The following is a 23017-nucleotide window of genomic DNA, read 5'->3' as shown; positions in this document are numbered from 1 at the left end:
CACTGCACCGTAGCAGCGGTTAACAATACAGTCTTGTGCGATGATTGCTTTTGATCCACTGGTACATCAACTTCCATCATGATGCTTATTTTATGTTATGTATTGTTTCCATATTATTACATAGTCATTAGATACGCTACACTAATAGTTCACGTGATCTTGAGATTTATTCTGATTCATATTGAAATGAATCATCGTCATCCGATTGCGATCCAACTTCTTGCAAGAACTGTTCGAACTCATCAGCGATTTCGTTTGGCTCCGTGTTACTTGGTTCAGCGCGGTCTAGAGTTGCTTCACCATAGGTCACAGGTGGATGTTCAACTTGTTCTGTTTCAGATTCTGCATGTTGTAATTCTGGTTCAGGCACGAATCCACCATCCATATTAGAATCAAGAAGGAACCCACCTTGTTCGAAACCGCCCATTTCTGTGTCTTCTCCCGTATATGATTCGTGATCTTCTAGATCGCTATCTCTTTCACCAGAGTAATCTCTGCCGTCTTCATCTGCCACCGCACCATGTTCTTCAACCAATCTACTTTTGATCCTGAGTTTGGTAAGAAGGAGTGACCAGCCGTTCAAAGCCTCAAGCTCTAATTCATGTCTAGCTGCATCATCGTTACATTCTTCGATATTTTCTATTACAGCAACCAATGCGTCGACGTATTCATTCTCGACAACAACGCCGGTGACCTTAGGTTTAACTCTTCGTCCCGATTCGAACTTGAAACCCGTCACTGCTTTTGCAAATGGAACACGTAAGAAGCTTGCAGCTTTAATCGAGTTTGGATTTTCTACGAGACAACACCCTATTGGAATCATCCATGGTTTATAAATGTCAATATTACCGTAGAAATTAGTAGGGATTTTACCATCAGCATCCACTTGCTTAGGAATAACATACTCAGTCTGACCAATGGGGTAAAGCCTCTCTTCATCTTCGTCTTCTTCGACAGGATTCTTTATTTTGTGTGTCAAAAGATGCTTGGCACCCGACTTCAATGCTCTTCCTTGCATGTACCAGTGCCTAGCACTGTAACAAGATATTACATCTTTCCTTGGAAAAACTTTGAGAAGGGAGTTTGATTTATTACGAAGTCGAAGGAAGCCGCACTGCTGAGCACCCGGTTTCAATACCTGGTTTGCTCTCAAATCTTTCTCTAAGACGTAGAACGGATGATTCTTAATGTCTTGTAGGCTGTCTGGGATTCCCTCGTGTTCATTACGCAAATCAAAATATTCATCCTCATAATCATCAATCCTGTTCCTATTACGTTTATTCAAAAACTTTATAATGCTGTTAAACCATTCGTTCAGTTTAGCTTCTCTTGTAATCCTCTTTTTTCGAACTTTATTTTGTAAATGTGCTATGTATCTCCGAGATACATCTTTGCAGCCTTGTTTTCTATCGAAAGCGATGACATATCGCATCATATTGAAGGCTGAATTTATACGACCTATTGGTTCTAGTTTTGATTTATAACGCACTTGTTCAATTATTTCTTGACCAACGATATCGATAGTGATCCATTGTTTCGCAAATTTATCCCATACTTCGCACCAAAATATCGGATACTTTAGGCATTCATTTTCCAAGCTCCAAACAACTCGCTTATTGTAGATCTTACTATCAGTGAAATCGGGTGGTTGAAGGCTATGAATGAGTCTTGCGTTCAATCCACAACCTCTCAGCATGGTGACAAAACCCTGCACACTAATATTGGCTGGTCCACGCATCCTTGTGAAAAACTTTTTGAATGTTTTGAATGTGACACTTTCACACTTGTGCTTCAACACCGAATCCCAATGAACCATATATAAATGATTGAATTCGTACGGTGAAGTTAGTTCTAATTTGAACTTTTTGTTCCAATGTTTCATCAACATACGTAATGCATCGAGCAACTTCCGGGTACTTCTTAATGGCATCTCATCATCCTTTTGGGGATGTAGATTATTGAATATATCGTCAGACACCAGTTTAGCAAGCTTTTTCTGCAACTTCTCGTCGTTACACCATTCGTTCCTCTGATATGAGTGGCACACGAGAGTAAGTAGCATGAACATATGACATGTTTTACGAAATTCTTTCACTGCAGGGTCTAACCCATGCTCAGTTTTCTTCTTCTTCTTCGTAGACTTTTTCTGAGCTGATGTATCTATAGTAATTGATATATTTCCATTGTTAGCAGGCGCATCAGTGACATCTTCGAACTCTTCACTATCATATTCATCATCATCATCATCATCATCATCATCATCATCGTAGTTATTCTGTTCTTCATCGTCCGATTCGATGGTAATAACGACACGATTGCTCTCCGATTCCAATTCTGGTTCCTTCTGCAAAGACCTTAATTTGCGTCTCTTACGAGGTGAACTGCTACCGCTTCCGCCAGTTTTTTCCTCCTCTTGAAGTGCATCCTTAATCAAATCAAAGTATTCTCTTGATAATCTTCCGTCGTTCATTCATGAAAAGAAAACCGTTATTAAACTGAGCAAAACTAGCACTTAAAGATGAAAACTAGAAATAGAGTCGAACCTTCTTTGCATTGAAATCAACCCCGTAACCTGGTTCAACTGTGACTCTATAACTGTTCGTTATTTTCCTTGGCATACTACACAAAATCGGTTCCTTTTCCTAGGTTCCAATTTAAGCTTTTCAATATCAAAAAGAAAAGCTTTCAGTCTTAAATATGTCCTTTCAAGAATGTCTGCTCTCCAAAAGGCAACATACCTTTTTATCAGCTGTAGGGAGGTCGTTGGTAAGTGCCATCAGAGTTTCAAGGGTCTAAGTACGGTTGTCTAGTTTATTGCAGGTTGCAGGTACAGGATTTAAGCCAGAAGAAAGTCATCTTCAAATTTATTACTTGTTTATTCTAATCTTTTCGAGGGTTTTTCAGTTTAAATCGAACAATTGTTTTCGAAAAAGCGCAACTCAAAGGGGAGACTCTATTTTCTTTCCAACTCCCTAGGTAATAGCTGACCGTAGTTTCTGGTTCTGAACTGAAATCAAAAGATGTCTTTTGACCTGAGTCCGGTAATGTCACCAGTGTTTCCTTCGGATATTCATTTGGGAATACCGAAGGACGCTACTCCTTTAGCGAAATCAAGTTCTTTCCAAGTATACATTCAACTTGCTGAGCCTATAATCTTTTTGCAAGGGTTTAGTCCGACTCATTGGGAGGGAAGACCACCTGCTATACTAAGAGGATCGTTGATTCTTCGAGTCTTAAAATCTACAAAATTGAAATCTATTAATTTAACGTTCAAAGGTACGTCAAAGACAGAATGGCCTGAAGGTATTCCACCAAAGAAGCAAGAATTTGTAGAGCTCAATGATGTTGTGAAACATACGTGGCCTTTTTTCCAAAGCGATTTGCAAAGTGTTCCAAATAACCAGTCAACAGAGCCTGCTGATTTACTGAAAGGGAGTAACGCTTCGTTATTCAGGCCTTTGCACGATGATATGGATAAACCAATGGCCAGGAGGCATAGTAATGCACAGATGCGGTCTCTTTCTCCAATAGGGAATTTTTTAAGATCTACTTCAAAGGACATTCCAAATGTCAAGATGGTATCTGAAACCTTTTGCGACATGCTTTCTATTTCCAATTCTGTTAGTGATATTTCATCGGTGAAGTCTAACGGAAACTCGTCTTCAGCAACTCCTGGTCCCTTCATATTTCATCCAGGTGATTATATTTTTTCCTTTGAGCATGCTATTCCATTATCGTATCCAGAGACTATAACTGCTACGTTCGGTCAAGTTGAGTATTTTTTGCTTGTGAATATCGAACGTCAAGGTGCTTTCAAGTCAGGTGTAAACGCTAAGCTACCTATTACAATTGTAAGGACACCATCCGATAACTCAGTAGAAGAAACTGAACCTATTGCAATTTCCAGAGACTGGAATACTCATTTACATTATGATATCATGATTGTTTCCAAAGACATTGTGCTTGATGCATTTCTACCAATTGCATTTCGAATTATGCCTATGGATAAAGTCGCGCTACACAGAATAAGAATATTCTTGACTGAGACATTAGAGTACTATTGTAAAGGCAAGAAAGTTCACAGGCTTGAACCAACTAAAAAATTCCTACTCACGGAGCATAGAGCTCCTCCCATAAAAGATTTACCACCAGATGCGGTACCTACTAAAGCTAAATATTTGGGAAATTTATTAGAAGATGAACATGGTGATTTGGTAACTAGGGACTTCAAATATCAGGTATTTTTCCCAGAAAGGCTTAATTACCAACAAAAGATTCATCCGGACACTTCATATGGGACCATCAAATCAAATCATTGGATTAAAATTAGTTTGAGATTGTCGAAGAATGTTGATGGCGTCAAAAAACACTTCGAAATAAGTATTGATTCACCTATTCATGTCTTGAATAAGCTTTCTTCTCACGCAAATACATTGCTTCCAAGCTACGATACTCATGCCGCTATTCCCCACAGTGGCTCTGTACCATTCGGTGATTCTGATTTTAATATGTATCATGATTCGAATCTATATTTCCCAAAACAAGTCATTAACTCACCAGTTATGTCTCCGGAAGTTCAACCATTAGATGAGAAAATTGGATTATCACCTGTTTCGTTAAGTCCTGTGGCCCACAACAGAACCAGTCTGAGTTTACTGCAGCACAGAAATCTAAGCCATAGCGAATTATCAATATCGGAACTGAATTTAAGGAATAAAGTGTTGCAGTCTCCAGAATTATCCTCTAATATTTACCAGCCTGAGCATATTCATGCTGAATTGGCTTCACCTCAGGCATTACCTTTATCTCCAATTTCATCTCCCACTTGGAAACCAATATCGCTCGCACAAAATCAAACCATAGATGCAGTGTCTCTGGACGATGAGCTTCCACCATTTCAAGAAGCTCTTAAAGCAGAGTCTCTACCTGTCGATCCACCTACATATTCGGAGTCAGTTGCAACTGATGGTAAGACGACAAAGTCAAAAGCTAGCAGCGAGGCTTCATCGGTGGTGGTTCCTGAAATATGCCTTTCCAATACTACAGATTTGGTAGATGAAGACATTGCTGCAGGGTTCCACTTCAATGGAAATGATAGCGGATCTTTAAATCTTCCGACTGCAATGATGAGATCCCACTCACACAATGATAGGACAGCAGTTTCTCGTAAATCATCTGTTTCTGGGAGGAGACGCAGTAGCATTATCGTTCCTGATTCTCTACCATCTACTATCAAAAACTCAAGCGAATCATTCAACGACTTGGAGCACGTTCTTTCAGCAGCTGGTAATGATGAAAGAAATGGGCCTAATGAAAGTAATGGAGCTGGCGAAGGTAATGAACAGGATGATGTATTTTCTCATTCATCTGCAGACACAATTCAGAAGTTGGAACCATCACAATCACACACTAATTCGATTTCCACTCAGCCGCTTCTACTTCGTCAAGTAACAACGGAAGATGACCAAGAGAGTAAAGCGTCCATGGACCTAACTGCAATGATAGGCAAAGAGCGCACATCTTGGCACCCACTGCAAAGTGAACCAGCGATGTCTCCATTGCTTTCACAATCATATTCGATGAATGTTTTGCAGTCCAATCATGCTTTGGAGGATTTCAAGAATAACCTAGAAAGGTATAATCAGCGTGAATCTCCTGAACCAACAAACATATCAGATTCTATAGACAAAGATTTATTAAATATGTAGTTCTTATTTAATGATAGTATTAAGAACGTTCATCAACTCAGAGGGAGTATATTTGATGTGTTTTCTGGGATGTTTAAAGGAGTCCTTATAACGGTTGTAGAAACGTTCATACATAGGGAGTACCAACGAAAGGATCTCTTGTCTCAATATTTTTTTTAGAGCTGGATCAGAAATACGGTACGATTTTGATCTGGATACCAAGTCTTCGAATCCATCATGAAACTTCTTGAACTTTTCTTTGATTTGATCCTTTTCTTTTGATGAAACTTTACCAGAGCTATCAACAAATATTTGATCCAAAAGAATAGAGGTGAGATCTCTCCAATCCGAGACATAGTAATTAATGTATTTTTTTCTTAAACTTTCAAGTCGTGCTAGCCCAGCACTTCCTAGGATAGAGTTTATTTCAGACCTTTGAACAATCTGATCGATCAAGCTTAGGTTATTCAAAAGGAAAAACCCGATTCTTTGGATATTAGGGAACCTTTTATTTGACAATAAATGTATTTCATGTTGTGGGTTCAAAGTTTCTTGAGCTCTACGTTCAAGTCCGAATAAGAGATAGTCAATGGCGTCACCAAAGAAGGAAGATAAAAGATTAGCACTTGAAAGATCTTCCAGTTGGTTTTTGGTAATTGTCCAAGAAATTTTTGGATCCTTTGGTAACCACTGCGAACGTGACATGGCCTGGATGGTAGACAGGCACCCTGACTTATATTCACTAAACTTTCTTATTTTCGACATTATATCCACAGTTGGTTCAGGGACACCATTATCAGATGGTAATTGAGACATGCTGCGCGTTTTTGTATTAATATATGCGAATAACTCTTGAAATAACGAATGTGATATCCTTTGAATTTCTATCAACTCACTATTCAAATAATCCGCTTCGGCAATATCTTTACCTCTTAGAGATCGTAGAACATCGTTGACTTTGTCACTCAATTCAAATGAGAACAACCCTATGTTTTCTCTATTATCCTTCAATAGTTGTCTATTGTGCCTTATGATCTTCAAGTAATTTTGAATGATGGGGGAACAAAGTTTGGCATATATCACAGGTTGCCTTGAAGTTTCTTTAGAATATAAATCTTGAATCAAAGAGTTTTCGTTAGCAATGAAGCCTAGCATCGCCTCGGTGTAACTGTTTACACCACTACTCCCCTTTTGGTATGGTACATTAGGTCCAGATGATATTTGTTTCGTGAAAGGTTCTAAGAAAGCCAATGATTGTGATATCAAACGGACCCGCTGTTTGATAAAAAGATCCACTATTTGTGCGTTTTGAGTTGAATTCTCGAAATAATCCAATATAAGCGACATTTGTCCCAAATATTCGTCATCATAGTATGGGAATGGTATTTTTTTATTCATATTAATTTGCGGATCGAATGGCTGGATCGAGTTCAGTAATTTGTTGAAATAGATCTGTAAATTCCTCTCACCATCGAAAATCAATTCTTTCAGATGTGTAACCATACCTGCAAATTCAGAAGTATCATTTGAGTGTGTTCTCTCATTGAGGTCTTCCAAGATATCGTCTATCTTGTGGATCGCATTGATATAAGGTTTCAAACCAACTTTTGCAATTGATTGTTCCAAAATAATCTCATGCTTGGAAGCATCGTTGGCGAGATCCTTCACTGAAGCTACGGAATTCAAACTGGACTCTATATTGTATTGTAGAATATTCAATTGTTGGTTCTTCTTGAGTATAGGTGTAAATAATTGAGAAGCAGTTGAGGTAGTAGAACTGATCTTCTTCAATGATTGACTCATCTCACTATACAACGAGTCTAATTTCTTAAGACCTTCTGAAAGGACAATAACGTCTGCTTCATTTATATCAATAGAAGACATTATTGTTCCTTTCCTTTCCTGTTTTCCCGTTTGGCTTCCTTTCTCTTTCGCACAAACCCTATTGGTTTTATTCAATGCAAAATAGTGTAAAACTTTTGCTATTTTTTAGCTAGCTCTGGGTAAATTGAGGAGAAGTAAACTGAATTGATGATATACGCTAATTTGCTATGACCAGGATCGTTCTTTCCCACAGTGCTTGCCCTTCACAATACTTCGTTTTATCTTATTTACATACATTTACAGAGAAGCTAGGCTTCACCTTATAAAGATCCAGTGAACTTCAACAGGTTCACCAATTCCGGGTAACGTAGCTCGATTTCGAAGATTGAAATCGAGATTTCACTTGACAAGATGAGTTATGATATATCGATGAAATTTCGCTTAAATCTGTCCACTTCTCATTCATATCGACCAAGCTGTTCGACGAGATTTCTAGCAGGAAGCCTGAAAGCATTAGCTTTATTATTTGGCTTCAAAAATGGCAGAACAAGATGTGACAGAGCTTGTGAAAAGACTCGAAGAAGCTTCTCATTTGAAGAAGCATGGTAAAGCTACTAAGATCACATGTTCTATATTTGATAGACCCGATGTGAAGTTGGACAGTTGGAAATTCAATGAATGGGACTATGGCAAATCTAAAAGAGTGTTACCTTGTAGTGCCAGAGGTTTATTTATCCAAAATGCTGATTCAGAGCCCAGGATAGTTACTAGAGGATACGATAAGTTCTTTAACATCGACGAAGTGCAAAGAACTAGCTGGAGGTCAATTCAAGATAACACTGAGGGGCCATATGAGATTACTGTCAAAGAGAACGGATGTATAATTTTGATTGGAGGATTGGAAGATGGTACTGTTGTAGTATGTTCGAAACATAGCACTGGGCCCAGAGATGACATCAACAGAAACCATTCACAAGCTGGTCAGCAGTTCTTGGAACAACAATTGAAGGAGAAAAACCTTGGATTGAAGGATCTTGGACGGTATTTATATGAAGCCAATTGTACTGCTATTGCAGAATATTGCGATGATACCTTTGAAGAACATATTTTGGAATATAACAGAGACAATGCAGGTCTATACCTACATGGTTTAAACTACAATACTGTAGGGTTCAGCACTTTTCCAATGGCAAAAGTAGCTGAATTTGCAAACGCATGGGGATTTAAGCATATTGATTACTTTACTACGGAAGATAGTTCATCATTGAAGACATTCCTTACTGAGTGCGAAAAAGCTGGTCATTACAATAATCAAGAGATTGAAGGGTTTGTGATAAGATGTAAGGATAAATCAACTGGTGGGACATTCTTTTTCAAGTACAAGTTTAAAGAACCTTATTTGATGTATCGACAATGGAGGGAGGTTACAAGAGAGTACATATCTACCAAACAACGTGTCTTCAGATACCGCTCGCATAACTATATCACCAACAAATATATGGACTTTGTGATTCCCTTGTTGGATCGTGACCCAAAACTAGCTGATGATTTCATGAACGGGAAGGGTATAATAAAATTGAGAAAACTCTTTCTAGAAGATTACGGTATGTCAGGCCTAGAGATCCTCAATTTGGACAAGATTAAAGAATTAGAAGAGGCAGAAAATCATGTCGAAAATGTAATCGATGAAAATACAAAATTTTTACTAGTGACAATTGCTACAATCGGATGTGGTAAATCTACAGTTTCTCTCACGCTTAATGAGTTATTCCCTGAGTCATGGGGACTAGTTGTGAACGACAATATAACCTCTAATAAAACAGACTACATTAAATCAGCCTTGCAATTATTCAAAGACGGGAAACAATTTGTGCTTGCTGATAAAAACAATCATCAGTTCCGTGAAAGGGCAGCTGTTTTTGAATGGATCAATCAATATAGGGATTCGTATATTCCATACAACTGTAATTTACAAGTCATAGCATTGTGTTTTGTAGACGAGGTATCCCCAGAAATGAGAGCATTAACCATCGACAGGGTTATGAAAAGAGGTGACAATCATCAAAGCATCAAATCTGAAAGTGACGATCAGCAGAAGGTTTTGAAAATTATGCAAGGATTCATGAACAGATTCCAACCATTCCTTCCTTCCAAAGATCCTGATAACAAATTTGACTTCCATATACAATTGGAAGTTGGCAAGAACTCGTCGTTGAAAAACACTATTACCGTTCTCAAAGAGTTACAGCGTAATTATGGAGACGTTATTCCCTCGATCCCAGATGATTCTATCGTACATCAGGCTTTTGAAAGGGCTCTCAATTACAAACCAACCATAACGAAAATCATTAAAGGTGGGAATAAAATTGACAAAAAGCAGCATAAACCTGTATATTTCTCAGCTAATGTAATTGACACAGACCTTTTATTGCAACATGTCAGAAAAACCATTGAAACACATGCATCAGAGTACCCTTCTTTGCTTAAAAGTCTGGATTCAACTCCTTTCAAAGACGCTTTGCATATAACCCTATACCATAAGTCTCAAATCAGGTCTGTTGGTATAAAAGCTAAACAAATGTGGGCCAAATACTTGGATAGATACAAAGAGTATCTCTCAAAAGAAAATAACTCAGAGGCTACCAAAAACATTATCGCTACGGAGGATAGTGTCTCTTTCAAATTGAGAGATTTAATCTGGGATAAGCACGTAATTCTAGCTACCGTTTCCCTGCTAGATGATACCCATCCAATTGTTATGCCAGATGGTACTCATTTGGACCATTTGACTTGCCTTAACAAAGTTCCTCACATAACACTTGCATTGTTTTCCAATGAGAAAACAGCGAAGTATTCTGGTGAATTGGCTAAAGAAGTGTATGAGTTCGGTATACAAGAATCGGATACTGATACAGGTATGATCAGTCTAGGGACAACTGACAACCTTCAGTTTAGCGGGAAAGTCTGTATTAATTTATAACATTATAATATGACTATGCAGGTAACTTCCAAGCTACCGGGATACAACCGATTTATATAAGAGAGTATATATCATTAACGTTTCCCAAATATAAACATTGATGGAGAAACGATGGGAAAGGAGGTACTTCTATCCGAATGAAATTATGGATGTGAGAAGAAGTCACCCTTGTGGTTCACAAATATGTCAATAGCGGCCATGGCTGCATATAGTCTATTTTCTGCTTCTTCGAAAACAATGGAGTTTTTACCGTAGAAGACTTCTTCCGTAACTTCTTCCTGGTGTCTTGGTAAACAATGCATGAATTTATAGTTTGGTGCAGCAACAGAACATAGTTCTGAATTAATTTGGAACCCAGCAAATTGTCTTAATTTAGCTTCCTTAGCGAATTCTTCACCCATGGAAACAAAAGTGTCTGTCACCAAGATATTAGCGTCTGTACAAGCAGCCATCGAATCATGAGTGCAGACAAACTCACAGTTGTTCTGAGCAGCTAATTTTTGACCCTCTTGTTGGATGTCGCTGTCCAATTCAATACCTGGAGGAGTGGCTACGGCGACATCGATCCCCAGTTTCAAAGCAGCAATAGCCATATCGTTAATCACATTGTTGGCATCACCAACCCAAGCCATCTTCAATTTATTGTTATCGTAGTCCAAATGTTCCTTAATGGTCAACATATCACAAATGGCCTGCAAAGGATGGAACTTGTCACAAAGAGCATTGATAATTGGCACAGAAGAATCCTTGGCCAAGTTCAAAATGTCAGCATGTCTATTGACACGGGCAAAGATACATGAAACCATGGAAGACACAACCTTAGTTGTATCATAGAATGATTCATTAACACCTAATTGGATATCATCTTTCCCCAAGAACATTGGTTGACCACCGAAGAATGCGGCCGCACCTTCTGTGGAAATTCTGGTTCTAGTAGATCTCTTGGTGAAAATTAAAGCGATGGTCTTACCCAACAACTTCAAATGTTGTTTTTGGAATTCTGAAATATCATTACTCTTGAACACCTTCTTGTAATACTCGGCTCTATCGACCAAGCTCTTGAACTCATCATCGCTCAAATCCTTGATCGAAATCAAATGACGAATATCACCAGAAGAAGAGGAAGAAGCAGCGCTCATTATAGTCATAGCTAGTAAATCTGGAGTAAAAAATTCTGTATGCAGCCTTCGGGTACCTAAAAATCAGTCGGTTGAGGTGAAAGCAGCTGTCAAATGCGTGTAGATACTTGCAAGTTTTGTAGAATCTAAAACTGTTAGTTCGTTATCAGTTGTACTTAACGGTAAGAATTGGTCAAACTGTCTTTTTTTATTAACTTTTTTCTGTTCTGAATGAGAAATTGCCGTTTTCGTGCTGTTCGTTATATACCATGCAGTCATTCTGTACGAATGGGCTCTTTCCCAAACTATGCGTCATACCTTATATGGTGAGTCACAATTTAGCATCACGTGATTCGTGTTTGGTCACGTGGGATGTTTGTTGTTATGTGACGATGCTATCTGTTTCATCTCTTCTAGAAAGGTTTCCTTCTTCAACGTCAAATCTTGCAATTGCTGTGATAATATTTCGATTCTCTTGGAGCTTAGAGTGTCTCTGTCACGTTGAGAAGCAGCGTATTCGCTCAACTCTTGATATATATCTTCCCATTTTTGCTCGGGTTGCAATCTGGGTAGAAGAACTGTCTTTTGACCGCTTATTTTATCAAGTTCTTGTATTTCCTGTGGTAAAACGGTCTCTTCATCATGCAAACTTATCAATTGTTCAATCTCTTTACGTTTCCGTTGTTGCATCAGCTGTTTTTCTTTGTCTCCCAATGCTAACCGTTCGTCTTGCAGTGAGTTATCCATCAATAGTTGATCGTCTTCTTCAGCGTAAATATCAGCCTGGGCGGTTATTCCCAATTCACGTAAATCGTCTTTATCCTGATTGCTGAGCAACTTCACGTACGTCTTTTCGTTAACTTTCTTCTCTGAAACTAGCTGGCTGCGGTTTTGTACTTTCTTGGTGTACTTAGGTGGTTCATTTTGTTCTTCCTCTGAACCTTCTAAATCTTCTAAATTCAATACGTTAATCGTTTCCTTTGTATTACGGGGTTTTGTTCCGGCGGGTTGCTCAAACAACGTGGAGTAATCATCATCATTGGTATATTCCTCTACTAGTGGTACCTGTTTGTTTCTTTTCAACTTGAACTTTAACGGTTTGGCCAGCTGCTCCTCGGTCTCTTCGTCAGAGATTGATGTTGCAGCTTTGTTGATCGAGGTTCCTATCAGATCTACGTCTTCATCGCTCTCTAAATCAGGCAACTTGATCTTTACCATGATGAGACAGCAGTATTGGGTGGAACGGAAATAATCTCTATATACCTCTCTGTCTTGTTATGTATTGTTCTGTCTCTTTTTCTATTCCCTTTGTTATGCTTTTCACCTTGTATTTTAATGGTATATATGAATATTAACTGATAAAACATTATAAGTATATTTAATGGGAGAAGTAAAGAATAGTGTCTAGTGAACAGAATAAATATAGTAATAATTATCATGAAAGGACTGAAGAGGAGATGACACTTAGTAGTAATCAGTAATAAATAGTTATGGATATTGCGGATGTTGATTCTTCTGTCTGAATTTTTCTGTTTGATTTGAGTAGCTACTCCTTGATTATGATGTGGTCGATCTTATTGTTGAAAAGTGAAAAATCAGTTCGATCTCCGGCTTTATGGATGCTGGACGCTCTTGCAGATGGATGGTGACCCATGCTTCGCCTCTTGGGCAATATTATCAATTCGTTGTAGTCACTTTCGTTATCTTCTTCGTAGCCTTCGTCATCAATTATGTTATCATTGGCATCGTCATATATCTTGAATAAATTAGTTGTGTCGTTAACGGTATCAGGTACCATCCCCATTGGTTTGAAATTCGAAATGGTTGGTGAAATATCTGACATGCCGATGGAGAGTTGGTAGTGAGAGATTAACCTTGAGAAAATGTCGTTATCATCCATCCAAATGGTGACCCATCGTTTCAACAACTTCTTGTATTTGTACCAGTTGAACGTTTCCTTTGGTTCATTCAATAAGTTCAACAAACAGTTCTCTATCAATTGTTTATTGTTCAAAGGCATAAACTGAACAGTCTTCAAGATTCTCGAATTTATTGGTTTCACGTTTGAATTATCGGATAGGATTAACCAATAAAGTGATATGATTTCATAAGATAGTTCCACGGAATTCGGTTGTTGTAAATATCGGCATACGAGGTATACCAAAGTGATACCGATTTCAAGTAAGTCGTTGTTTTCCAATTGAATTTGTTTGAAATCATGGTCTTGTAAATGGTGATAAAGTTTCCATTGGTAAATTAATTTGTAACCGAAGGATTCTATCAACAGCTGATATTTATTGTTAGTCTCATTAGCTAATAATTGAAGGTGACAACCATCCAATTGCAATATGAAATCATAAATGAGTTGGAACATCTTCAAATGAGGTGGGAACTCTGAAATGGTTGGTGGATGGAATTCATCGATTAAGAAATTAGTCTTAGGTAATCCGTTGATGAAACACCACCAGATCTGGAACACTTGGAATTGATAAAACGTGAGAAGCCTAATAACCTTTGACGTTGAGTTTTCATGTCCAACAAGATTGTTGTAATTCAAGAACAAAGCTGAATTGATGATCATATACTGGTTGAAATTAATCAAATCGTTAGTCCAAATGACAGAGTATGGGTTCTCCTGGGACATGAAATACCGTATTCCGAAATTCATCAGTTGAATCGATGATAATTTGTCCTGCGACAAGGAACCCAAAAGTTTAACCGCCTGGAAAATCGTCTCGTTATTGAAACAATTCAACTCGAACTGTACTATAAGTATTAGTACAATGGACACCGCAGGGTCAGAGACAGTCGAAGTCCCGGTTAGTACCGAGATCATTCGTTGGTGCCATGACGTCCCCAAGAGATATGGGAAGATTTGGTTCGAGTTCAAGTACTTATCAATTAATCGTATTACATCCTCAGCAGATAAGGGGATATTAATCGGTACACCGCTCGGTGAAAGTGGGAAATGTCGGTTAAGGTACGATAGAACCGGGTCCTGTACGATAGACCTTGTATACTGGAAAGACTTCAACTGAGATTTATTATGGTTGACGATCGAATTCCAGGTGAAATTACCTAGATACACTTGGTCATGGATATAGTTTGGGAATTTATGGAAAGTATCATTGATAAAGGGTAGGAACGTGGACGCAGGGGCCTGGGCCGGTACTGGCGCTGCCGATGCCGCTGGAGGAACCGAAACAGAAGACTTTGTTCCCATTTCCCCCACAGAGTTAAGGAATTCCTGGCCAGCAGGAATAACACCCGTCTGTGCAGTAGCTGCCACGGCAGCTACTGCACCATCAATCACGGTCTCACCGTTCTCGTCCACCATCCCACAAAGCCGCTGCAACTTAATCACCTCGTTCTCCAACATCTCCGTGTAACCCCTAGGGAACCCGCGTCTTGTAAGCTTATCACTAGTCGAACAATGGTACCCTATCTTCTTACAATTGGAACAACTAGGCTTGATACCGTCACATTTAATCTTCTTAAGCCTACATCTATCACATGCCTGTGAAAACCGTTTCACTTTTGTTGATGCCGTAGGCATCAACAATTTCTTCTCATTGTGTTTGTCGACTTTCCCATATTTACGCTTCTTACCTGACTGACTGCTACTGTCATCACTGCTATTACCAGTAGACATCTTACCAGCAAGCACGCCCTTTACATCATCCTGCGAAACACTTGGCATAGTGATATATACATATACTTGGCGCTACTACAGGAAGCTTATAGCAAGCTTACGTTCCAAACAGAAAAAAAAACATCTGATACCTACCATAAACCTTCCGGTTCATGGTTATATGGCAGAACGTTTCCCCAGGTCCGTTTGTCTTATATATCTGATTCAGAATCATGAATAATAATAATAATATTTGGCTATAAAAACCCTCGAGAAATCTAATTCAAGAAACTAAGGCAAGAAGAAACTACCTTTTAACAAGCCAAGAGAATAAACCAATGAGATAACCGAGATAGCTGGGACGTTTGAAGAATTTCCCTTAATTGATGGATCCCAGAAACTGACATTTGTGACATTTCCACAAGTGACGTTGGACATATTATTCAGTATTCGGTATGCTATAGACTATATAAGAGGGCTAATTAATATGCGTTAGTAGTGTGTAATTCCAGTTTTGCAATTGTCCCTTTCAGCCGGATCTGGGGAAAGGAAGTTTTGGGGACAAAAAAAGCGGTTCTAGGCGCGGTTTTCCGTGTAGTCAGCAAAAAAATTTGTGCAGTTATATCGGTTTATCGTAGGGAGAGTAAGGACCTGAAAGGATTTGTCCGGATGAAAGGCTAACGGGGAGAAGTCACAAGTCCGAATGGTGTATGGGTGGCGATGTTTGCCTGCTTCTTGCAATTTCACATGTGACAGATATATGAGTCAGCTGGACGGTTGCTGACAAGGATGATGACTCGACGGGGGGGGCGCCGGAAGGGGGAGATTCGCTGTAGTCACGTGGTTAGTGTTTAATTTTTGGTTTTGGTTTTCGTTTTCTCAGGGTAACCCTGGGTAGCTTGTGTTTTTCGTCCACGTGACCTGTAAACAAATGTCATTTTACAACTCTTCTCTGTTTATTATTTTCCACACATAAACGCGTATTTACACAGATATCCAATCCATCCTTCCTTCCTTCACATATGAATGGTGATGATGTGTCTAAAAAGCTGGAACAAAGGTGTAGATAGCTTCTTCTTCTTCTTCTTCTTCTTCCTCAATTCTCCCTGAAGTAGAGCAAACATGTCCGGCAAACCATTTCAAGGACTGGTGTTCTGTCCTACGTCTCTCCCGTTGTCGGTTTCTGATACCATCTCACATAAAGTGACAAAACTCGGTGGGACTTATACCAAGGATTTGACAAGACTAGTCAACGTATTGGTTGTTGGAGAGTTATTCACCGCAAAGTATAACTTTGCTGTCAAGAATAGAACTGATATCGTGTTTGTTAGTCCGGGATCCGTTGATCAGTTGTACGATGCGTGGCTCGCAGGAGAAGATCTGTTGCAGTTGGCTAAATTCGATATGTCCCAGTACTTAAAATCGAAGTACTCTATCGGGTCGTTTGAAAAATTTAACTTGTTCATTGGCAGAATACGACCTAATAACCATTATTCTCTTGAGTCGTTGGTTCAGTTGTGTAAATTGGGTAAAGTGAAATCGGTAGATACCACGCATTTCATTAGGAACTCTTCGTCATCCAATGCATGCATTTCGTTGTTTATTACCGATGATTTATCGGGGAACCGTGTCCAGGCTGCTTTAGAAGAGAACGTTCCCGTAGTGCATCCAAAATGGATCATTGATTGTATGGACAGATCAGGGACTCTAGACTTTCAATCTTTCTACCTGTTGAAAAATTGTCATGAACTTGAATACTCTGACATTGGTTCTGGTTCGTACATTCGTGACGTTCCAGATAAGAAAAAATCTGTAACTGAACCAAATCCCATGGGTGTACAAGATGATTCGGTGAATCCGTTGAAGATTGCTATAGATAAATTTAAGCCTCAAGCGAATCAGATATGGGGGAAACTATTGGCAAGAGATGGTGATGCTTCAGCGTCAAAGTCCACTGATATTAAGGAAGCCACCCCAACGCATCAAGAATGCCTTGGTGAGACAAAGGATACACCGACCTTCCTGGACTGTCACTTCGTGCTATTCAAGTTCGAAAAAAGACAGGTTACTATCTTATCTAATGTCATTCGCGGTAATAAAGGAACGTCTTCCCTCTTCGAGGATACATCACCGTCACCGGCACAGCTGAAGGATAAGACCATTTATTATATCTGTCCAAGTGGATTTCCGGCAAATCTACTGCCGAGAATCCCAAATGAATCATCGTGGTTGACAGAATTCTTCATCGAACGATGTTTGTATTACGAACAACTCCTACCTCCGGATTTTTGGTCAAAACCTTTCTACAACGATTTCAATATCATTCCACCTAAATCGGTGTTACATGGCCCTAAACTTTCCTTCCATATCACAGGGTTCCATGGCGTGGAATTACTACACATCAATAAAATTATAGACTTTTTGAAGTTGATTGGTTTTGACCATCATGAGAAATTGACGAAGAAGACGGATTTCTTACTCGTTAACATCTCCCAATTGACTTCAATACCACAGGAACATACTTTAAGGCAAAATAAGTACGCGTCAATGTTCAGGACAGATTTGGATATGAAGATCTCTGTAAATCAAGCTCAAATGTTTAGAAATTCAATGAAACGGAAAATTGAATTCGTTAAGCAAGCTCATCATATTCCCATCCTAACTCCAAGTTTTGTCATTGAACTCTTCCAAAGAGCAATGAAACCTAATAAGACTTCCATGAACATCTACTTTAATGACGTTAATTGGTGTATTTCTTGTCCCAAGGGTTCTAAATCTGACTTTGCACTACAAATAATTCCAAAGGAAAGAGGAAACGAGGATCCTTTGCTAGAGAAACCCGCTCCTGTTGATATTGCGGCACCTCTGTCAACTGCCTCTTCTGCATCAGCAGAACTACCTCATGTTCCAAATAGAGGGAACCGTTGGGGGAAACTTCTTTCAAATAATGTAGATACAGAGAATGAGGAATCAAGCTTTATCCAAACTGTAGGTCATGATAGTGACCATCTTTCGCATACTCAGATCACGTACGGATCAGCATCAACGTCGACATCTGTGCAGCAGAATTTGAAAAGAAGGAAGATTTCTACCAGAAGCCAAGCTAAAGACATCATTTCTCATGTTTCATAAATCTCATGTATTATTACGTCACGCCATATATATGTATGTATATATGTATACATATCCATTCGGATATTATCTGTAACAAGATCATTAACATTCTTATTCTGCTTAGAAGTGCCTCTAACTCCTAAATGTGTGTCATTTTTACGTGTCTGAACCTATATTCCAGATTTACTCTTCTGTGCATGCTTCCTTTAAAAGTGAAAATATTGACAAGTGTCATTCTACCTGTTTATTAAGCTCTAGATCAATGAAGGTTCAATAAAGGAAGTAAGTACAAGAAACGTATACAGGCTCGGGGATATCAGACCATGGATGCTTCTGGTGTAATTGATGAATTGAAACACCGGAAGGAAGCTTTCGTTACCGGACACTCCGGAAGTTCAATTGCAGATTTACGAGATGTCACATTAGCCGGTATTTTTTCTAACGCCGCTTGGATCTACGTCGTTTCGAACAATCCCAGCTACCGGGACTCCTTCTGGTTAGATTTCTTATTGAATTGGATGGGTCTCCTCTGTAGTGTTACTGTATTTGGGGAAAACCCATTTCTTACAGGTATATTAGGTTTAAGTGCGGTGCTATTATTTGGATGTATATCTAAGGGAAGTAAACGCGAAACGATTAAAGAAACTGTAATGGACAATGGCAACCAGTCAGCAACCCTCACAGTGTATAGGAGTACAATGCTGATCTTAACTTCCATTGCCATATTGGCTGTAGATTTCCCTATCTTTCCTAGGAAATATGCCAAGGTAGAAACCTGGGGCATTTCATTGATGGATCTAGGTGTTGGATCGTTTGTATTCAGCAATGGTATTATAAGTTACAAAAGATTAAAATCTGGAACTGAATTATCCAAATGGGCTAAAATTAAACAATCATTAAGGTCGACGGTGGTACTAGTGGTATTGGGTTTCATTCGTTTGTTTTCCGTTAAGGCTGTAAACTATCAAGAACATGCAACCGAATATGGTATCCATTGGAACTTCTTCTTTACCCTTTCATTACTACCCCTTGCAATGATTATTTTCGATTTCTACAACATGAGATTGAGATTTGTTATAGGTTTGATTGCAGCCATTATCTACGAGCTTTGCCTGATATACCATCCAACCTTTCTGGACTATTTGTTAAATGCAGAACGAATAGATTTTATTTCTGCGAATAGAGAAGGAATCTTTTCGTTTGTTGGTTATTGTATCATCTACCTAGCTGGCCAGCAAGTTGGTAGTATGTTCTTCCCAATCTCCAGAAATCCAATGCAACTGCTGTGGAAATTGGTAGCTCTAAGCATCTTCAGTTCTGCCATATCGTATGTTCTTCTACACTATCATCCATTACAGGTATCTCGGAGATTTGCCTCAATTGGGTACTCCTCTATGGTTATTTCATTCAATCTGTTAATCTTAACCTTCGATCAACTGATAGTCGAATGCTTAACGAGCAAACCTAGAGTGCCTAAGACGTATCGAGCTGTAAACGGTAACGGCATGCTGGTATTTCTTATATCAAATGTCACAACAGGGATGGTTAACTTCACTTTCAACACATTGGATTCACCACCTTATAAGGCGATGGCGATACTGACAGTGTATGCTTTGTTCCTCGCCGTATTCGCTCTAAAAGTTCCGTTTAAGCTTAAATTTTAAGAAACTCTGTATTGACCTCTGTGTAGGTAATTAAATCGCAGATCATCATCAAAGACATTAGATAAATATACATTTAAAACACTTTTACTTTGAAATGTAGGCATTTGCAGTAGTACTCGTTTTGAGTTTCACTCGTTTCGCGTTGTTCCTGACAGGAGTGTACGCTGGAGCAAAAGATTTGCTTTGACTTACTGCCACTTTGGTTGAGTGGTTAGTTCTTTTATCTGAAGATATAGAGTGCGACAAGTCTTGAGCGGAGGAGCTTTCCAATCTGATTTTCTTTGATTGCATGCTTTGGCTATTTTTGACAGGCTTCTTGCACAGCATATCCAGGGTGATCCTCCTCTTTTTCTCGCAGATTTTCCCTCCAGCAGGTTTTGGACATTCTTTAGATGAGGTTGTGAGGACTTTGGTAACATTTGCAGTCCCAGAATTGTAGCTGTTTTTACCTGGCGAGAATGATGCGTTCAAAAAGGAACTTGCAGGTTTGAAACTATTGGTTCCTGTGGAAAAACTTGAGGGAGCAGTATTGTTATTGAAATCGATTAAAGCAGGTGTTTGAACATTTGTACCATTCCATATAAAAGTGCTGGTTTTGCAATTTTTGGACTTTTGGTAGTCTTGGCAGAGGGACTTCAATGAAAACTTTGAGGAGGTTTCTTCCAATGTCCGATTCATGCAACGGTAAAACCTTAAAATTGATTGTGGGTTATTGAACAAGACATTATTCGAATAGAGTTGTTCACAGTTCTTTAAGAAGATGCTTTTTTTGCCTGAAGAAGACAAATACAAAAGATCCTTCGCTCTGGTTAGAGCAACAAAGAAGATCCTTCTTTCTTCGTTCAAGGTAGTCTCTAAATCATCTATGAGGTCTGATTCCTTGCCTCGTAGCTCTTCTTTAATATTGTCGAATTCACCTGAGCCCATCGAACAGTTATTAAGATCATTGCATGCTTCACCATCCCGACGTAATTCTGCCAAATCTTCTAGCCTTTGGCGAGCTGACTGCTCTGTAAAAGGAATCAATCCCTCGTTTATGGAAGGGATGAATACAACTGGCCACTCCAAACCCTTGGCAGCATGAATGGTAGATACTGTTACTCGTTCTTGCAGATGATTTGCTAATTTGTCTAAAGAATTTTCGGTGTTCTCTTCTTCAGATGAATATAATGAAATGGATTTGGTAAAGAAAGTAATAACTTCAAAGAAATTGAGGTCATTAGAGTTAAAATTCTCCTTTATCAGAGCTAAATCATTGGGATCAGCAGCATTTTCCTGAATCATTATATGTTCGTCGTTTTGATCTAGTTCGTACTCCGTAAACAGTTCATATACCTTAAACATATTTTGATGTTCGGTTTGAAGAAATTCCTTCAAAGACCTGTCTTTAATCTGTTCATTGATTGTTTCTTTAGAGATTTTCAGGACTGAATATAGCTCGCCTAGCATATATATCTCAGCAAACAGTTCCTTTAATCCATCGTAAGTGTCGTATTCTTCACACTTTAACTTTAGTTTTTCGACAAGATTAATAAAACGTTTCAAAGCTGCTGAGATTTTTTGGTTGTTTAAGTCGTTAGACTCACAAAGCTCCTTCAAGACCTCGAGTGAATTTCTGCAGCGATCTTTGTCAAAAGCAGATTTGATCTTTCTAATAGTAGTTGACCCAATGCCATTGGAAGCAAATTGTAAGCATCTAAGGATTGCTAATGAACAAGAATCCTGGGAAATAATACGCAAGTAGTCGAGAAAGATACCAGACTCTTTTTTCTCCCAAACTCCCTTTGCATTAACAATTCGATAGGGAATACGATTTTTGATGAGGGCTTTTTCTATGTCATACACTTGTCGTCTCGTTCGCAGCAATATTGCAACATCAGAGAATTTGAACAAACCAGGAAGTGATTTCAAATACAATATTTCATGGGCAAGGGAATTGGACTCAGAATTTTCGAATGTGTCCGTCCGCTGGAAATATGAGTAAAATGGTTTCACGTTATGATTGAACTGAGCTCTCAATGGGTCCCTTTTGATCCTATTTTTTATTTGCTGGCCAATCACTTTCTCCGAGAAATCTAGCAACGTTTGTGCAGATCGATAATTATCAATTAACGATATCTGAGCAGACTGAACCGGACATCTTTCAATGAGCTTATTGAAATTATCTGAAGAGGCAAATCGGAATGCATATATGGACTGATCTGGGTCCCCTACCACTGTAATTCCGCTACATTTATCATGCTTTCCCCTTGCTAAGAGATAGATCAAATCTAACTGTAGCTCATTTGTATCTTGGTATTCATCAACTAGAACATGTCTCACGAACGACCATATTCTACGTTGCATCAACAAGATCTTTGAATACAAGAGAATATCATCAAAATCTAAGAGAGCTTCTGAAAGGAGAGTGTCTTGAAATCGTTCATATATGTACTGTATGGCGCTGTCATGCGACTGGTCTTTCAGGTAGGCTTGTGGTGTCACACCTTTGGCTTTCAAATCTGAGATCTTTGTCCGCAAAAATCTCACATTTGTCCTATTCTCACTTAATTCAGTCGTGAATGTTGACGATTGAATAATTTCAACTGGCGTGTCCTCTAATAATGTCTTTAATATTGTATTAATATCTTCGGTCTTGGCGATTGACCAATTCTTGGGTATACCTATTAGATGTCCTGCTTGTCGAAGCAATCTAGCACATATAGAATGGAAAGTACCAATCAATAACCCATTGGATGATATGCCAGCCTGAGAGAGGATGGGCTGGAGTCTCTCTTTGATTTCGTTTGCTGCTTTCCTGGTAAATGTTGTCATTATTATTCTCAATGGATGGATGTTCTTCTCTATAACTAGGTAAGCAAAACGAGCTGTCAGAACTTTTGTTTTCCCAGTACCAGGTCCTGCTAAAACCTGTAATACGTCATCCTCTCTATGCGTAACAGCTTGTCGCTGCCTTTCGTTAAGTCCATTTGTTAGCTCCTCCATTTTACTTCAGTCAA

General features: G+C 38.8%; 10 protein-coding genes across 10 annotated transcripts; 4 read left to right on the top strand and 6 right to left on the bottom strand.

The window, feature by feature from the left end:
- Positions 1-166: 166 nt before the first annotated feature.
- RAD4 (Rad4p) lies at positions 167-2470 on the bottom strand (the record flags this gene model as incomplete). Its single annotated transcript, XM_455730.1, has 1 exon — positions 167-2470. The coding sequence occupies one exon, from the start codon at positions 2468-2470 to the stop codon at positions 167-169; it is 2304 nt and encodes a 767-aa protein (XP_455730.1).
- Positions 2471-3020: 550 nt separating this feature from the next.
- ALY2 (Aly2p) lies at positions 3021-5708 on the top strand (the record flags this gene model as incomplete). The annotated part of the gene is made up of 1 exon (XM_455729.1): positions 3021-5708. One exon carries the CDS (start codon positions 3021-3023, stop codon positions 5706-5708), a length of 2688 nt encoding a protein of 895 aa, XP_455729.1.
- Positions 5709-5711: 3 nt separating this feature from the next.
- EXO70 (GTP-Rho binding exocyst subunit EXO70) lies at positions 5712-7571 on the bottom strand (the record flags this gene model as incomplete). The annotated part of the gene is made up of 1 exon (XM_455728.1): positions 5712-7571. One exon carries the CDS (start codon positions 7569-7571, stop codon positions 5712-5714), a length of 1860 nt encoding a protein of 619 aa, XP_455728.1.
- A 478-nt stretch (positions 7572-8049) lies between these two features.
- On the top strand, positions 8050-10491 carry TRL1 (tRNA ligase; the record flags this gene model as incomplete). The annotated part of the gene is made up of 1 exon (XM_455727.1): positions 8050-10491. The coding sequence occupies one exon, from the start codon at positions 8050-8052 to the stop codon at positions 10489-10491; it is 2442 nt and encodes an 813-aa protein (XP_455727.1).
- A 143-nt stretch (positions 10492-10634) lies between these two features.
- On the bottom strand, positions 10635-11639 carry ARG3 (ornithine carbamoyltransferase; the record flags this gene model as incomplete). The annotated part of the gene is made up of 1 exon (XM_455725.1): positions 10635-11639. One exon carries the CDS (start codon positions 11637-11639, stop codon positions 10635-10637), a length of 1005 nt encoding a protein of 334 aa, XP_455725.1.
- A 333-nt stretch (positions 11640-11972) lies between these two features.
- On the bottom strand, positions 11973-12827 carry NTR2 (Ntr2p; the record flags this gene model as incomplete). Its single annotated transcript, XM_455724.1, has 1 exon — positions 11973-12827. One exon carries the CDS (start codon positions 12825-12827, stop codon positions 11973-11975), a length of 855 nt encoding a protein of 284 aa, XP_455724.1.
- A 328-nt stretch (positions 12828-13155) lies between these two features.
- Positions 13156-15309, bottom strand: SIP4 (Sip4p; the record flags this gene model as incomplete). The annotated part of the gene is made up of 1 exon (XM_455723.1): positions 13156-15309. The coding sequence occupies one exon, from the start codon at positions 15307-15309 to the stop codon at positions 13156-13158; it is 2154 nt and encodes a 717-aa protein (XP_455723.1).
- Positions 15310-16362: 1053 nt separating this feature from the next.
- On the top strand, positions 16363-18372 carry DPB11 (protein kinase activating protein DPB11; the record flags this gene model as incomplete). The annotated part of the gene is made up of 1 exon (XM_455722.1): positions 16363-18372. One exon carries the CDS (start codon positions 16363-16365, stop codon positions 18370-18372), a length of 2010 nt encoding a protein of 669 aa, XP_455722.1.
- Positions 18373-18677: 305 nt separating this feature from the next.
- GWT1 (glucosaminyl-phosphotidylinositol O-acyltransferase) lies at positions 18678-20018 on the top strand (the record flags this gene model as incomplete). Its single annotated transcript, XM_455721.1, has 1 exon — positions 18678-20018. The coding sequence occupies one exon, from the start codon at positions 18678-18680 to the stop codon at positions 20016-20018; it is 1341 nt and encodes a 446-aa protein (XP_455721.1).
- Positions 20019-20102: 84 nt separating this feature from the next.
- On the bottom strand, positions 20103-23003 carry KLLA0_F14256g (ATP-dependent helicase; the record flags this gene model as incomplete). The annotated part of the gene is made up of 1 exon (XM_455720.1): positions 20103-23003. One exon carries the CDS (start codon positions 23001-23003, stop codon positions 20103-20105), a length of 2901 nt encoding a protein of 966 aa, XP_455720.1.
- Between the last annotated feature and the right edge of the window lie 14 nt (positions 23004-23017).

The sequence above is a fragment of the Kluyveromyces lactis genome, assembly GCF_000002515.2.
Source record: "Kluyveromyces lactis strain NRRL Y-1140 chromosome F complete sequence".
Taxonomy (NCBI): domain Eukaryota; kingdom Fungi; phylum Ascomycota; class Saccharomycetes; order Saccharomycetales; family Saccharomycetaceae; genus Kluyveromyces; species Kluyveromyces lactis.
The sequence above is the reverse complement of the archived record's forward strand: the minus strand, read 5'-3'. Positions and strand labels throughout refer to the sequence as shown.